At 44.7% G+C, this 16,369-nt stretch overlaps 1 protein-coding gene across 1 annotated transcript in view; it reads right to left on the reverse strand.

The window, feature by feature from the left end:
- zbtb16a (zinc finger and BTB domain containing 16a) overlaps nt 1-16,369 on the reverse strand; it is a 176,291-nt gene that overhangs the window by 20,182 nt on the left and 139,740 nt on the right. The window contains 1 exon segment of the mRNA XM_084073300.1: nt 416-586. Coding sequence (XP_083929426.1) covers nt 416-586 — 171 coding nt within the window.

Consider the following 16,369-nt stretch of genomic DNA (forward strand, 5'->3'; position numbering starts at 1 on the left):
TTTCAAGCTTCTGGATCTGCTTTTTGAATTGATGTAATTTTTTGTTTTTTTTTGGAGGGGGGGGTTATCTCAAAGGAACTACTAGGAGATAACGCTATCCAAAAAGTTGCTGCTCCATTCACTTCGATGTTAAAAAATAAACGGAGAAAACCACACCTGAAAACCCTCAGTGATTAGCAACCATCAGGGGGATCAATCATACTGGAGATAACTATTATGTGAATACTTGAAAAAGTAAGATAATCCTGGCACTGGGCAAAACACAGCCAGAAATAAGTCTGGCAGTGAAAGAGTTAATACCCTGTCGGATCAAAAATAGTGTTCATGGTTTAAGCCATGATTTTTTCTGGTTAACCTCGCTTTGGCTTACACAGTAACTTCCAACAGGTGCACAAAGCAAAGGGCTGCAACTTACCAGTGTGCGAGCGCAGATGGCGTTTGAGTGCCGTGTGGCTGGGGAAGGTGCGGTTGCACTCGCTGCAGATGTAACTGCGCACGCCGGCGTGGACCTCCATGTGCTGCTGCAGTGCCGGCTGGGTCTGGAAGCGCTTCCCGCACAGCAGGCAGAAGATGGCCATGTCCGAACCTTCAGGAAGGAAGGACAAACAAGACATGTCTTCATTTCAACGTGGCATTCTTTATATAGCAGAGACTTAGTTTCAACCTTTTCACCCGTTAAAACCCGGGAAAGCAGCTGTGTCATTTTAGATTTTAGCTATATATATATATACATAAGCTTTTCAGCACACTCTTAAGAGACCTGAAGCCGATTCTACATGTCTCCTAAATCCCAACAGTATTCTGAAAAACGCATGTTTCTATATCAGTGGTGCTCAATCTTTTTCATGTCAAGGACCCCCAAAATTACCGTATATGTATTTGGTCGCGGACCCCCATCAAAATATTTGTTCCAGTGACCCCCCAGAAGCAAAGATTTGAGTTAAAAAATGTTCGCTTTAAAAATACTTATATTCAAAGATTTGCACACATTTTCACGAATTTTCAAAAATAGCAGATCTACAAGCTCGTAGCGCGGCACTCGGTGCCGCGCTATGAGCTTGTATATCTGCTATTTTTGAATAGCCCAACGTGTAAAATAATGCTTTTTAGCTAAAATCTAAAAATGTAGAACTGGTTCTAAAAAATAGCAGATATACAAGCTCACAGCGGGTCACTTTGTGACAAATGGAACCAAGTGGACCCATGATATTGGTTATAAGCCTCTCATGTCCTTGTATCACGCAGGGCAAATAATGTCTACTAATCAAGTATACAATAAAACATTTGATTTGAACATACAAACAAAAGTGCCATCAGCATCTACAAATTTTGTGACGGTTGCCAACATTTGTATTAGTAAATCTTAATGCAGTGCTTCTTCTTATTTCTGGTGAGTTCCTAGGATAATGTACTTGTACTTTGTATGTATTAAACATAAGGCTTTGGATTGGTTCTGCAATGCCGTTAATTTTTAAACTCTCTTTACCCACTTAAACCCTCTTATTCTAAGTAAAACGGACCCGAGTTGCAATTGTACTTGCAATTTTTTGCTGAATGTCCCACCCCCCAAATAAATTGGGATGCTGAGGTTCAAGTGGTGAATTGTTTCCATCCAATTCTAAGCAAGGAAAGATTGCTCCTCAGTCTGTAGTTGAGCGGAGCGTCTTAGAGACGTGTGAGTCAGAACAGATTGCCGACATGAGGACGGTTACAGTATCAACTCCGCAACAGTGATCGCTTCCCAACTTTGTCACAAAGAGCACAATACCGTTCTCAGGTGAAATCTTGGCACTCGCGCTAACTGCGAAGGCTAGCCTAAACCCCTCTGAAGGTCAGTGTCAAGGCACCATTGTACCGCCAGCTTTGTTCCGACATCGAGCTAACTGAAGATTGTGCGAAGAACGTTGAGAGTGATTGAGATGTGCATCGCCGCGTGGGAGAGGCGACAATGGCAGGATTTGTGCAGGGGGGGTCAAAGGCACTTTTCTCGCCTGCCTTTTTTTGCTCAGCTCCATAGGCTTCCGTGGAAAGTGCTTTATTTGTGGGATTAAAGGTGCGCACAGAGCTCGTGTTTCACGGAGCGGAGTGGAACGATAAAGATCTCCTGTTCTGTACTTCAATTGAATCTGCAGTCCAGAACGCGCTGTGCATTTTTCTCCGGCAGAGATAAAGAGCCGAGCCACACGCGGGGGTTTTTGCTCAGACAAATACACACCACGGGCGCGTGGCGTGCGCGCACGCACGCACGCCACGCGCGCCTTGTACACACTCTCTCTCCCATTGCACTTTTTCAATTACCAGGCTGGGGGAAAACTCTGGGGAAGGACTGAGTGTTTGGTGCTCAGTTTCTATTTCATCAGTCAATAACACATCTTTGGGGCAAAGCTGACACTAATTTAAAAATCTATGAAGAGCGGCCCTGCCTCATGTTCATAACCACCGGAGGAGGAGGAGGGTCCACTGACAGCCCCCCAAGCCTGATCAATCACTGTCTCTTGCCGCACCACCACACCCCTGTGCCAGGAGGAGAGAGACGGAGAGAGACGGAGCGGCGAAAGCGCAACGCTTGATTGATACTTGGTCGAGCGCCGGGTGTCGCCGGACGAAAATAGCCAATCGACAAGTTCACAGTGCGACGTGTTGTGAGCTTGCAGATCGGCTATGTTCACACGGGCGCACAACAAAGTATCAATCGGGGGCGTAAGAGAAATTACAAGAGGCGGAACGCAACGAGAGAGAGTGAGGTGGCATGAGGGAACGGAGAAAACAAGATCAAGCGATCGTTTGTGAGCGCATTGGAGAATACATTGGAGCGATAGGCAGACAGACAGACAGGCAGACAGAGAGAGAACATTTTGGAGACGCAACAACGCTTCTGTGCAAATAAATACTGACAAGCCTCCGCTCTCGCTTCAGACTTGCTCCCTCTTGCTCTTATTTTTCTGTTCATGTTTTTTGGTTCAGCAGCCGGGCCGCCTCTTCCTTCTCTCCTTTCTCCTTTTATCAATGAGACTGTGGCTGGGGTGGAGGGGGGGCATTGATTGGGGTCGATAGTCGTTGGAATCCCTTCAGGTCTTGAGGCACTTAAGTGGCCTTGATTGACAAGCACACGGCCTCTCGTTTCTCTCTCTTTCTCTCCCGTCTCTTCACTGCTACTCTCTCCCCTCTATCTCTCTCTCTTTCACACATACACAAATATTTCAAGTATCTCGAGCGTGAGAAGCCCGCCTGTAGCCTGCTCTGCTCAAGGCTTCAGAAGGGGGTGAGACAGTCGTGACTGGCGTAAAAGAGGCGAAGCACATTGCCAATTTATGGTCTTGAAGGTTTGTGCCAATTTATGGTCTTGAGAGTTTTGCCAATTTATGGTCTTGAAAGTTTGGAGAAGATGTGAAATGAGCATGGCCTAAGTAGTCTCATGGAAGAGAGAGAGAGAGAGAGAGAGAGAGAGAGAGAGAGAGAGAGAGAGAGAGAGAGAGAGGTGTAGAGCAGGGGTCTTCGACGTTTTCAGGCCAAGGACCCCCTAGCTGAGAGAGAGATGAAGCAGGGACCCCCTCTATATTGTATAAAATTGCGTTTCATATTAAACTTTGTTTTTTCTATATGGTCTGCTCTTCTTTCCCTGTACACCTCTTTGCCAAAAATAGCCGATCTACAAGCTCACAACGCCTCGCGCTGCGAGGCGTTGTGAGCTTGTAGATCTGCTATTTTTGGCTCAAGTTCTCCTCAGAAGAGGGATGCTAGTGGTTAAGGTAAAAAAAAAAAATCATATCACACAAAGATTTGGCGGACCCCCTGTAGCAACTCTGAGGACCCCCTAGGGGTCCCGGACCCCCTGTTGAAGACCCCTGGTGTAGAGAGAGAGAGAGGTGTAGAGAGAGACAGAGAGAGAGAGAGCGAGAGAGAGAGAGAGACTGGGGGTTAGGGAACTGGGGAGTGAGACCTGCAGTTGCAGTATTATAAAGAAGTGTAAAATGTAAAAGTTAGAATGTAAAAGGCTAGTAGCAGGCCTTTCACACACCCACCCACACGCTACAGTACATTACAATACACTGCATTGACATGTCTCTGCACTGGCCTTCGCCTCCCTATGGCGTCTGTATATATATTCTAATAGCAGAGAATGCTAGCCTGTCCGCTGTATTGGATAATGCACTTGGCCTGAAAGCAAGCTGCGGCTTTAGTCACTTGTTGGCTGCATTCTCAACAACAATTTCACACACACACACACACACACACACACACACACACGCACACGCGCACACACACACACACACACACACACACACACACACACACAGGACATGAATAGGTCATATTCAATTTTCTCTCTCAAGAGCAGAGGAGAGTAATCCTTTGTGGCGGTGGGGGGAAAAAAAATCAATTTCGGATGCATATTGTTTGCCTATAGAAGATGGCAAAAGGTACCTCAAGTGTACTGCTAAATGTACGAATACTGTATGCCATACAGACAGGAACAAATATCTTGTAAGCAAGGTCCACTACTGGCAATGTTTTCACTACCACACACAATGGTACATTGGAGAACTCCAATACAGTGTCTTTACTTTCTGCCGAGTTTCTGCCTCCATTGATAGTGTACAGTAGAGCGAGACAGGAAACAAGCAGCAGGAAACAAGGTCACCACCAGGCCTGGGAATCGAACCCGCGACTCGCTGTCAGGCTGCGTTAGAGCCTACGTGTGGGCATGCGCCAAGCTATCTTGGCCTAAAGGCAGCGTTGCACAAGAGATTTGCCGCCGATCGATCCCATGGAATTAGCCACGGAGAGACACACACACAGACAGACAGACAGACCCTCTTCTAGCGGGCTCTCCTCTCCTATAGGACAACACGCCGTAAAACACAACAACAACAACAACAACAGAATAAACCCAGCGGCCCACCACAGTGTTCACAGCCTGTAGTTCCGCCCAGTGCGCCAGCAGAACCCCGTGATTACTGTTGGTCAGAATTAGGCGCTGCAAAGTGCCGGCCATTCACCGGGGGGGTGTGAGTGTTTTTAACCCATTTAGACCTGGAACTGTGTCATTTTTAGATTTGAGCTAAAAAGCATTATTTTACACTTTGGGCTATTCAAAAATAGCAGATCTACAAGCTCGTAGCGCGGCACAGAGTGCCGCGCTACGAGCTTGTAGATCTGCTATTTTTGAAAATTCGTGAAAATGTGTGCAAATCTTTGAATATATATCTTTCAAGCGAACATTTTAACTCAAATCTTTGCTTCTTGGGGTCCCTGGAACAAGATATTTTGATGGGGGTCCGCGGCCAAATACATATACTTTTACATGTTGTTCCAGGGACCACCCAGAAGCAAAGATTTGAGTTAAAAATGTTCCCTTTAAAAAAGATATATATATATATTCAAACATTTGAACAAATTTTTCACGATTTAAAAAAAAATAGCAGATATACAAGCTCATAGCGCGGCACTCGGTGCCGCGCTATGAGCTTGTAGATCTGCTATTTTTAAATAGCCCAAAAGTGTAAAACAATGGTTAAAGTGGTTACACAGAGATGCGTTCCCCGGTTTTAACGGGTTAACATCTCTGGCGCTGTGCTGGGGCTGCAATGAAGGTGAGCGAGGCTGGCAGCGGTGATGGCGATGGGGGGGTGGTGGTGGTGGGGGTGGTGTTGGTGGGGGTGGTGTTGGGTCGGTCGGTTGGTGGGGAGGCTGATAGATGAAGAGAGTAGCAGCAGAGAGATAGAAAAAAAAAAAGGAGTTAACCTGGGAGGTCCATTACAGTGTAAAATTGAGTCGGGCTAAAGTGACACCTGGAACTAGTGGGCAGACGAGGGGAATGAGAGAGAGAGGGAGAGAGGGAGGGAGGCGGTGAGAAGGAGGGAGCCAGTGCTTAGTCTCAATCCTGTTTGGATGTTTTGGAATAATTTACCTCCTCTAACCAACCCTCCCTTCTCTTCTCTCTCTCTCTCAATCTCCCCCCCATCTATTTATAATGGCCAGGGCACAGTAAGTGTGTGTGTGTGTGTGTGTGTGTGTGTGTGTGTGTGTGTGTGTGTCCGGGCAACGTGGCGGCAGTGTCTTAATGGCCCTGGAGTGGCAGGGGCTGCTGTTATTTAAGTGGGGGACGGATGGAGCACGGTAATGGAGAGGAATACTCCCCAATGGGAGGTGACAGTGGCCGGATGGGTAGAGAGAGAGAGGGGAGACGGGGAAAAAGGAGAGAAATGGCCTTGGTGGAAGGGTGAGACACATTGAGCCTCCTTCTCCTAGCCTAGGTGGAGCAGATGGAAGGCAGGTCTCACACAAAGGGTAGCAAAAGGTCTCCCTTCGTTTGGCTAAACCGCTGGTTCATGCTTCTGCATTTTGCGTGTGTCAAAAAAGACGCACGCAACTTTTTTTCATCGTGCAACAAAGCAGGAGACGTGGTGGTCTTATGCAAAGCAGTGGTTCTCAAATATTTGCATGTCAAGGACCCCAATATTGATGCGTTTGGCCACAGACCCCATAGAAGAATATTTGTGTTAAAAAATAACATCAAAATGATTCAAAATGTGTCAAAATGTTAAAGCGCCACCATGAGGCCGATTTGAAATTTCGGCCACCTCGGCCTAGCCCTAGTGGGAATGTGCGTGCAAAATTTCACGGAAATCGCACGCCGTGTTCATGATTTGAGGCATTTTGTTCAAAACGGAGCACTCCTGCAAACTTTGGAAGCCAATCTTAGCCAATCAGGATGGAATATGAAAAATCTGAAGGAAGGGTTTCGTTTAATGACTATAGAGATACTGTGTACCGATTTGCGTGATAAACTGTCAAAAAAAATTGTTTTGCAAAACTCTGCCTCCAGGTGGCGCTACAACTGGCCCATGTGAAAAATGTGGGACAGAGATTAGCAGACCACAGAGGACACACACACACACACACACACACACACACACACACACACACACACACACACACACACACACACACATTCAGACTGAGCAAGGAGGCAACAAGACCACACAATACATGAAAACGTATAGTGTATCACTGCACCTGAACAAAGAGACAAATACTAGCCTGATATACCAAGAGGAGATGCATGATCATTTTGTAATCTGCTGTATTACTGATCCAGTCAAAACTCAGTGATGCAAAAACTGCCAATTTATGGTTAGAGCATCATGATAATCACAGTAGCACTGCTTATGACTGTTGATGTTCCTTTGGGCCATTGGTTAAGCATCGCTGCACTAATCCTTATGCACACAAGCTACTGTAGCTTGAAGAGGCACTAAAACACAGTCTAATCTGCGGCTACACATCTACACTCACACACAGATGTACACACACACAATGACACATGCACAAGCTCATGTATACACTAATCCACACATTAATGTGTGTGTGTCCCCACACACACACACACACACACACACAACCTTAGCAATAAAAAATCTTTATGATCAGAAATGTGCTTCAAATTAAACACATTTTCCCCAAATGTAAAAAAAAACTGCAAAACTAGAAAATCTACAAGCTCATGTGTCACGTTGTGATGCGCTGTGAGCTTGAAGATCAGCTATTTTCCCATGACACGGTATTAAAAAAAAGGCTTCATTAGGAACATTTGACCATTGGCATGCAGTCCGTACTCTCAACCTTTGCACAAGACCCAAAAAACGAATTAGCATAAAGGTTTAGTGCACTCGGCTGTAACATTAGCTTTATTTAAGTTACACAATTCTATTCCACAAGTCTAATATCAACGCTTTATCAAAAGCCCTCCTTTGACACGACATGTGGAAGATTAGCTAGCTTGCATGTACAAATTGTCCATTCGTGGGAAGAAACCAAACAAAAAACATTCAAACTGTTAACCCAGTAAGACCTGGAACTGTGTCATTTTTAGATTTGAGCTAAAAAGCATTATTTTACACTTTGGGCTATTCAAAGATAGCAGATATACAAGCTCATAGCGCGACACCGAGTTCCGCGCTACGAGCTTGTAGATCTGCTATTTTTGAAAAATCGTGAAAATGTGTGCAAATCTGAATATATATATTTTTAAAGTGAACATTTTTAACTCAAATCTTTGCTTCTGGGGGTCCCTGGAACAAAATATTTTGATGGGGGTCCGCGGCCAAATACATATCATTTTGGGGGTCCTTGACATGAAAAAGATTGAGCACCACTGATATAGAAACATACGTTTTTCAGAATACTGTTGAGATTTAGGAGACGTGTAGAATCGGCTTCAGGTCTCAATGGGTTAAAAGGGTGTGGCACCTGAATCCGTCCTGGACACTCAGGGGTCTTCATGTGCAGCTTGAAAGCTAGATGCTGCTCTGCGCGCGTGTGTGTGTGTGTGTGTGTGTGTGTGTGCGTGTGAGAGTGTACGTGTGAGAGTGTGTGTGAGAGTGTGTGTGTGAGAGTGTGCGCGCGCATGTGTGTTGAGCCAAGCACCTGCCAGAGTTAATGAGGCATAGAGAACGGGGACCTGAGCACAAGGTGTTCAATCACAGTCCATTACTGGGGCCCTCAACCCTTGTTACAGCGCGGCTCTTGTCAATAGCAGGCTAGCGGTTATGGGCGCTGCAGAGTTTGTCTATGGGAGGACACACTAGTGACCAATTACACCAATTACATAGGCATCTCTAATTATAATGGAAAGTGGAGCCCGTATTAATGCGAGGCCTTCATTCCTGATAGCTGGGATCGGGGCGAGTCAGAAACATCGTGACACACACGCGGTGGCATGTGCATCGTAGAAATGTCCACAGAGTCAGGGTTTAATGATACACTTGATGCTAATTATTACTTTAAGTAAAAAAAAAAAGAAGAAAATTCGAAACCGTCACGAGTTGTGAGCTCGTGGAACGGCTATTTTCGCTATTCTGCGTATGACGAATTTGTGTCGGGCTTTAAGTGGTTAATAGTGTATACGTTGAGAGAAAGAGACATATATGTATATGGACAGACTGTGTGAGTGCGTGTCGGCCAGTGGTTCTCAAACTTTTTCATGTCAAGGACCCCCAAATTGACACTTATTAGCCCCGAGGACCCCCATTTCAAAAGATAAGCCAGGGACCCCCATAAGAGAAGATTTTTTTTACGGCTCTAGCAGTGATTCTCAACCATTTTAATTTCAAGGACCCCCAGTTTGACATGCATTAGGGCTACAGACCCCCATTTAATGGCATTTATATCACTTGGACCGCAATTTATATTGTAAAATCTATGTAAATTTAACTCTGAGAGTGTACAAATGGAACCAAATGGACCCGTTAGGGTCCATTTGGTTCCATATGTACACTCTCAGAGTTACAGACCCATAAGGGTCCATTTGGTGCCTAATCTATCATTTAGCTGGGGACCCCCTGGAACTCCCTCAAGGACCCCTGGGGGTCCCCGTACCCCACTTTGAGAACCAATGGTGCAGGCTATGGGAAGAAAACCCGATATTTGATTGAAAAGCCCTCAAATGCATGTCAGTGTGCATTCATACCGTGGGGAGGGGGGGGGGGGGGGGGGGGTCGAAACTGCAGGTGGGGTAGGCTGGGATTGGGGGGGTGGGGGGGGGGGGTCAGAAAGGGCAGCATCACAACGACCACTAGTTGTGTGTGTGTGTGTGTGTGTGTGTGCGTGTGCGTGTGCGTGTGTGTGTGTCTGGGTGTGTGTGTGTGTGTGTGTGTGTGTGTGTGTGTCTGGGTGGGTAGAGGGGAGAAAGAGCGAGAGAGTGTGGACTGCAGATCTCTGGGGGTCCCCGGGCAATCCCTGCTGTGCCAGGAAGACACAATAGCTTTGCCCACGGGGGGTCCGACTGAGGGGGGACAATACCAGCCAGTGATCCGCCTGAAACGGTGACCGGCACAACTGTGTGGTGTGAGATCCTGGGAGCAGTGGGTGGGGGGGTGGGGGTGAACCATAACATTTCTCTTGTTTTCACACACACTGGGGACCTTTTTCCAATACAGACAAGTCCGAATGGGTGGAGAAATGTGTACCTTACAAAAGACGTTTTGTTTATTGGTAGTTATTTTGGCTTTTCCATTTTCCCAGTGACAACTGGGAGCTTGAGCTGGTAGATCTGATATTTTAGCTATTTCTGAAATATTTTGGAAGTATAGTATACGTTCGTTAGCGCCTCCTGAGCAGGGCCCCAATTAGGTTCTGAGAACCTCATCTGACACGGAGCCGCAGCGTAATGGAAACAAACCTGCATTGTATTGGAAATGAGCTATCAGACACAACCCAGGAGAGTCTGTTGTGGGCTGCCCAAGGAGCCAGTTGTCTAGAACAGTGTTTGTCTCTTTGTGTCTCTGTCTCCACTAAAGTACAGCTGACGCTGCTTGCTACGCCAATAACAGTCCCCCCGCTTAAGTAGAACCAATCACAACGCAGCTCACGCAGCTACATGCATACAGCGAAACCACAAGGGCAAGCTCCATAGCATGTTATCGACATTAGCATGTTAATACATCACTGGTGCTTTGTTCACAGCCTGCACCTAAAGTAACTTTTCCTTTAAGGGTTATTAAACTCTTGAGTCTTGTTTTTGTGATGGCAGCCAGTGACGTCGCGACTCCCCTCACTGTTCCGTCTCCATGTTAAGCGGATGGCGGCGTTCTGTTCCCAGTTATACCCACCCTTTTGCACTGTCAGTGTCAGCCAGCTCCACGGGCGTGAAAGTTGTCTTTTACGCTTTGGTTTTGGCGTCTTTTGTGCTTTGGTCTATTTCATTGCTACATTCACTGCGTTATAACCTTCTATGGGAACATTGTTTTGCCCTGCAGTGCATGAAGCCATTGTGATCTTTTCCCAGCTCAAACTTCCAACTCCGTTCTGCCTTTGTACAGTATCATCTGCTTCCTCTAAGTGCAGTGGTTTTCAACCTTTTTCATGCCAGGGACCCCTAAATTGATATACATTTGGCCGCGGACCACCATCTGAAAATGTTTTGTGCCAGGGACCCCCAGAAGCAAAGATTTGAGTAAAAATTGTCTTTTTGAAAAATGTATATATTCAAGATTTGCACACATTTTCAAGATTAAAAAAAATAGCCAAAGCTAAGTGGTTTAAATGATTGTGACGCTATGTTAACTCATTTAGCTGGGGACCCCCCCTGGTAGCCCCCCCAAGGACCACTGGTGGTCCCCGGACCACTGGTTGAAAACCAATGCTCTAGTGGTATTTCAAATGCTGCAGATAATAGTGCTGAACAACATCGTTCCGTCATGGTTTGGCTGTATACTAACAACCAGACTAATCATGGGGGGTGGCTTCCCTGTGCAACTGAAAAGTATTTCAAACAGTTAGTTAAATGAATCATCGGTTATCTGGTTAACTGGCTTGAGTCCGCCTATAGCACACGCATCTTAAAATGTAAATCGAAAACAATTCTTCCAGCGTTACTTGTAGTGGGATAATTTATGTCCCTCATTCACTTTAACATTGGGCTACTATGATATGCACATACTGTACTGTATGTTGAACAATGGCTACACATCACTGGGGACAGATGTATATATATATCTCCACTTCTCTCTCCTTGTATCCGTTCAAGGTGATGGATCGATTTGCTAGATACTAGCTTACAATGCAGATAGATCTTGGCCACTCGTTCTCATTTTTGTGTTATTAGACTCGTTTTTTTTCTTGAGACAAATGTTTAAGAAAGTTATATTCTACCTCATTCAGTTCTCAAACGTTTTAATTTCAAGGACCGCCAAGACTCTAGAGTGTACAAAAGTAAAAGTACTAAAATATTTGAAAATAGCAGATCTACAAGCTCACAACGTGTCGCATCGCGACGCGTTGTGAGCTTGTATATCGGCTATTTTCAAATAGCCTGTATATATATATAATGGGGCTAAAGTCGTTAATGTGTGTTTCATAATATCATAATTTATATCTGAAAAGTAACTAGTAACTTAAGTTTTCAAATAATTGTAGTGGAGTAAAAGTACAATATTTGCCTCTGAGATGTAGTGGAGTAGAAGTAAAGTACAAACATCTCAAAATTGTACTTAAGTACAGTACTTAAGTAAATGTACTTAGTACTTTCTCTGAGGCACTGCATTCTTCTCTCGGCACTCTATGACTATTTACCTTGTTGTTTGTTGACTAGAGTTCAAGCTTACTCTGCTTAGTCTGATCTCGTACTTGTACGTCGCTCTGGATAAGAGTGTTTGCCAAACGCCTAAATTGTTAAATTAAAGTAAATTGAACAGAGGATACATGCAGAGATGCAGACAAATATAAGGGCAAACAATGTTCTAGACGTCTGGCCCCTTCGGCACCACACACTGTGAAAACAGATGGGCATTCACACACACACACACACACACACACACACACACACACACACACACACACACACACACACACACACACACACACACGTGCGCAAGCACAGGTGTGAATACGAGGATTTCAGAAGAGTAGAGATAAAAAAAGGCTGTTTTGCGTACTGCTAATTCATTCATCAACACGTACACTAGAGCTGCGCTTGATCAAACTGTGTAAATGGAGGCAACAGAGAGACCATGAAAGAGAGAGAACTCTTCGATGTGCCATTAATAAACCGCTGTTGTTCCGTATCAAAGACCGATAAAAAACACACACACACACACACACACACACACACACACACACACACACACACACACACACACACACACACACACACACAGTGTATATAAATATATAACTATAACATGTTTCATGTTACTATAACAATAATCTATAGGCACAAGTCATAGGTGTCAAATCTGACTCCGTAAATCAACAAGGTGACAATATGTTTGGTATATGAAAACTGAAAACGGCTATTATTTAATACTTCCCCAATTTGCATGATAAAAATCACACATTAAGCAGAACAACAAACACTAGCCTAATTGAACATTGCTGTGCTTTAACCCATTAAGCCTAGTCTGATTCTTGAAATGTTTTCTAAAATCCTACAGTTTTAAAAAAAAAACATATGTTTCTATGTCAGTGGTTCTCAAACCTTTTCATGTCAGGGACCCCCAAAAATAATATGTATTTGGCCGCCGACCCCCATCTCAAAATATTTAGTTCCAGGGACCAGCCCAGAAGCAAAAATTTGAGTTAAAAATGTTCGCTTTAAAAATATATATATTCAAAGATTTGCACACATTTTCACGATTTTTTCAAAAATAGCAGATCTACAAGCTCGTAGCGCGGCACTCGGTGCCGCGCTACGAGCTTGTAGATCTGCTATTTTTGAATAGCCCAAAGTGTAAAATAATGCTTTTTAGCTCAAATCTAAAAATGACACAGATGCGTTCCAGGTCTTAATGGGTTAATATTAACTAGAAATTGGATGGTGTTGAATATAGAACATACAGAAAATACAAATCAGATAATAATACAAAAACAGACCAAAAAAACAACAACTAACAATCACGGCAGTTGTCTGCTGCTAATAGACACAAAAAAACAACAACAACAACAGCAGAGGCAAGCAGACAATTGACTGGCGTGCGTCCCTGGTTCCAGCGGGCAGTGATCATTCACGTAGGGGCCCCGCAGCAGTGCCCACATTGGGAGATGAAGTGGTCCCAGCTAGATTAATGCCACCAGATGCCAGGCGAGATGCCATATTAATTACCCAGAGATAATGTCAGGCGCAACCATATGGCCGCTCAACTGGCCATTTAGTTGACAGGGAGAGGTCTTTATAAACTGGTGCAAATTTGCCTTCCCTTCGTCTAGCAGAGCGTCGACTCGGATCGGCCCATAATGTTAACCCTTTAAGACCTGAGGCCGATTCTACAAAATGTCTGTTTTTTAGAACGTCTTCTAAAAACTGTTTAAAAAAAAAAAAATGATGTCAGTGGTTCTCAAATGTTTCCATGTCAAGGACCCCCAAAGTGTATATGTATTTGGCCAAGGACCCCCATTTTGTTCCAGGGACACCCCCCAGAAGCGAAGATTTGAGTTACAAATGTTCGCTTGAAAAAAATATATATTCTAAGATTTGCACCCTTTTTTTACGAGTTCTCAAAAACAGCAGATCTACAAGCTCATAGCGCGGCACTCGGTGCCGCGCTATGAGCTTGTATATCTGCTATTTTTCCATGTCAAGGACCCCCAAAGTGTATATGTATTTGGCCAAGGACCCCCATTTTGTTCCAGGGACACCCCAGAAGCAAAGATTTGAGTTACAAATGTTCGCTTGAAAAAAATATATATTGAAAGATTTGAACAAATTTTCACAATTTCTCAAAAATAGCAGATCTACAAGCTCATAGCACGGCACTCGGTGCCGCGCTACGAGCTTGTAGATCTGCTATTTTTCAATAGCCAAAGTGTAAAATAATGCTTTTTTTAGCTCAAATCAAAAAATTACACAGATGTGCGTCCCAGGTCTTAATGGGTTAAGGTCTGACAGTCGCTCAGTGTTATGTACAAATCATTATTGTATTATGCTTTCATCGACGTCGGGTCTGTTACACTACAACTCCTGGGTGTTAACAATCTCAGAGCTGAATTAACACCCAGGATTGTTTACCGCATAATAATCCGTAGTATTTACACATCGTTGTCATCGTCGGGCAGAAAACTCCCATCACCATATTTTAACTTTTTTGTGCTTTTTAGTAAATGAATGCCCTACTTGATCATACTACAGCTTCAGACAAAAGTATAAAAATAGCATGATCTGCAAGCTCGAAACGCGACCGCAACGAGGCGACCTGAGCTTGTAGATCTGCTTTTTTATTTGAATCCTGAAAAGTAATACTTTTGCACATATGAAGTTTTCGCCCGACATAGACGACATGCTGTTCCCATCTTCCCAATTGAAGAAATCTGGGCGCTTACCCCCCTTTTTTTACTACAGCTTGACTGCATCAGATATCTACTGTATACAGTATAGACATGGCAGTAAACTGTCATTACAATTTATTTTTCCTGCAGTGCATTTGGAGGGGGGGGGGGTGGGTTGCACCATTCCGTGATTGGTTGTTAAAGGCTGGGTTCCTCTCACACTCGATAACAAATTTCGGAGTGCTCAATTTTCATTCATCCAGCACCACGCTGACGGCGGAGATCATAAATGCCTCACACAAGTCGGGGGAATTTATACAGCCAGTTTGCTACTACGGAGCAGACAGCGCGCGAGAGAAAAGAAGAAAAAAAAAAGTGGCGAGGCCCTTTAAGGGGAATGCAATTTACAGTCGCACAGCTGGCCCTCTCGTCTTGGCCTTGTGGATCATTTACAAAGGAGGACCGTGGCTCGCCATCCAATCGCCCACCGCTTGCCCCCCCCCCCCCCCCAAACCCCCCCCCCCCCTCCTCCTCCCCAGCAGCACCACCCCCCCCCCCCGATCCCACAAATCCGATTTAATCAGACAACTTGTGCAGTGTGGCTCGGAGTAAGAAAAAGGATAATTAGTAAACAGAGGAGCTACTCGCCAGGCTTCATTGGCATTCGCGCCGGGTTACTGTGTCGCATTTAAAATGCGGTCTGATGAAGTCTACAGAATCAAACCATTTGTTACTCCTATTGAGGAGGCTTCGGGCTACTGGCAATTAAATTGGAATTAGCGCTGGGGAATGAGATACGGCAAATTCATACCAAGGAGGGGAAGGGGAGAGAGAGAGAGAGAGAGAGAGAGAGAGAGAGAGGTAGAGCGAGACATAGACAAAGAGAGAGAGGAGAGGAAGAGATGGAGAGACCGAGAGAGAGAGATGTCTGGAAGGGAAGGGGGCTCTGTTTTACAGTGGGTCAAGTCATTTTGGTTTCCCTTTTTTGTTTGTTTCCAGTGTGACTTCTTGGCTACAAACCGTGGCAGATTCTCCCCGTCTTTACACATACATATTGCGTACAGTCGAATGCACTTTAGAATAATGCACTCGCTCTTGTGTTGCGCTTTTCTAAAAAAATCGTGTTTTCCCCAAAACACATAATTACAAAAACCCCAGCACTCCAACAGAGAATCAAAGACTTATACGGTAGATATCTGTGACCTGTTAACCACATCTAACACTTGCATCCCCTATTCATGTCATAATAGATGGACATTAGCTGAAAACAGACAAGACATTTTGGCAAAATACAGTATAGACGATGTACAAGCTGATGTTACGATGTGCTGTGGGCTTGCAGATGGGCTATTTTCGCTATTTAACGTACAATAAAGTATATGGGATTTAAGTGGTTAAGAATATAATACATGTGGTCTCAGATACAGTAAACACCATTCCAAATCGGCATGCTTCGGCGGCGACAGCTTTCAGTTGAAAACGCGTCATACAACACAACAAATATTTCAGAGCAGGGGTCTTCAACAGGGGGTCCGGGACCCCTAGGGTAGGGGGTCCTCAGAGCTACTATAGGGGGCCCGCCAAATCTTTGTGTGATAGGATTTAG

The sequence above is a fragment of the Gymnoscopelus microlampas genome (genome assembly GCF_963454915.1).
Source record: "Gymnoscopelus microlampas genome assembly, chromosome: 12".
Classification (NCBI taxonomy): Eukaryota; Metazoa; Chordata; class Actinopteri; order Myctophiformes; family Myctophidae; genus Gymnoscopelus; species Gymnoscopelus microlampas.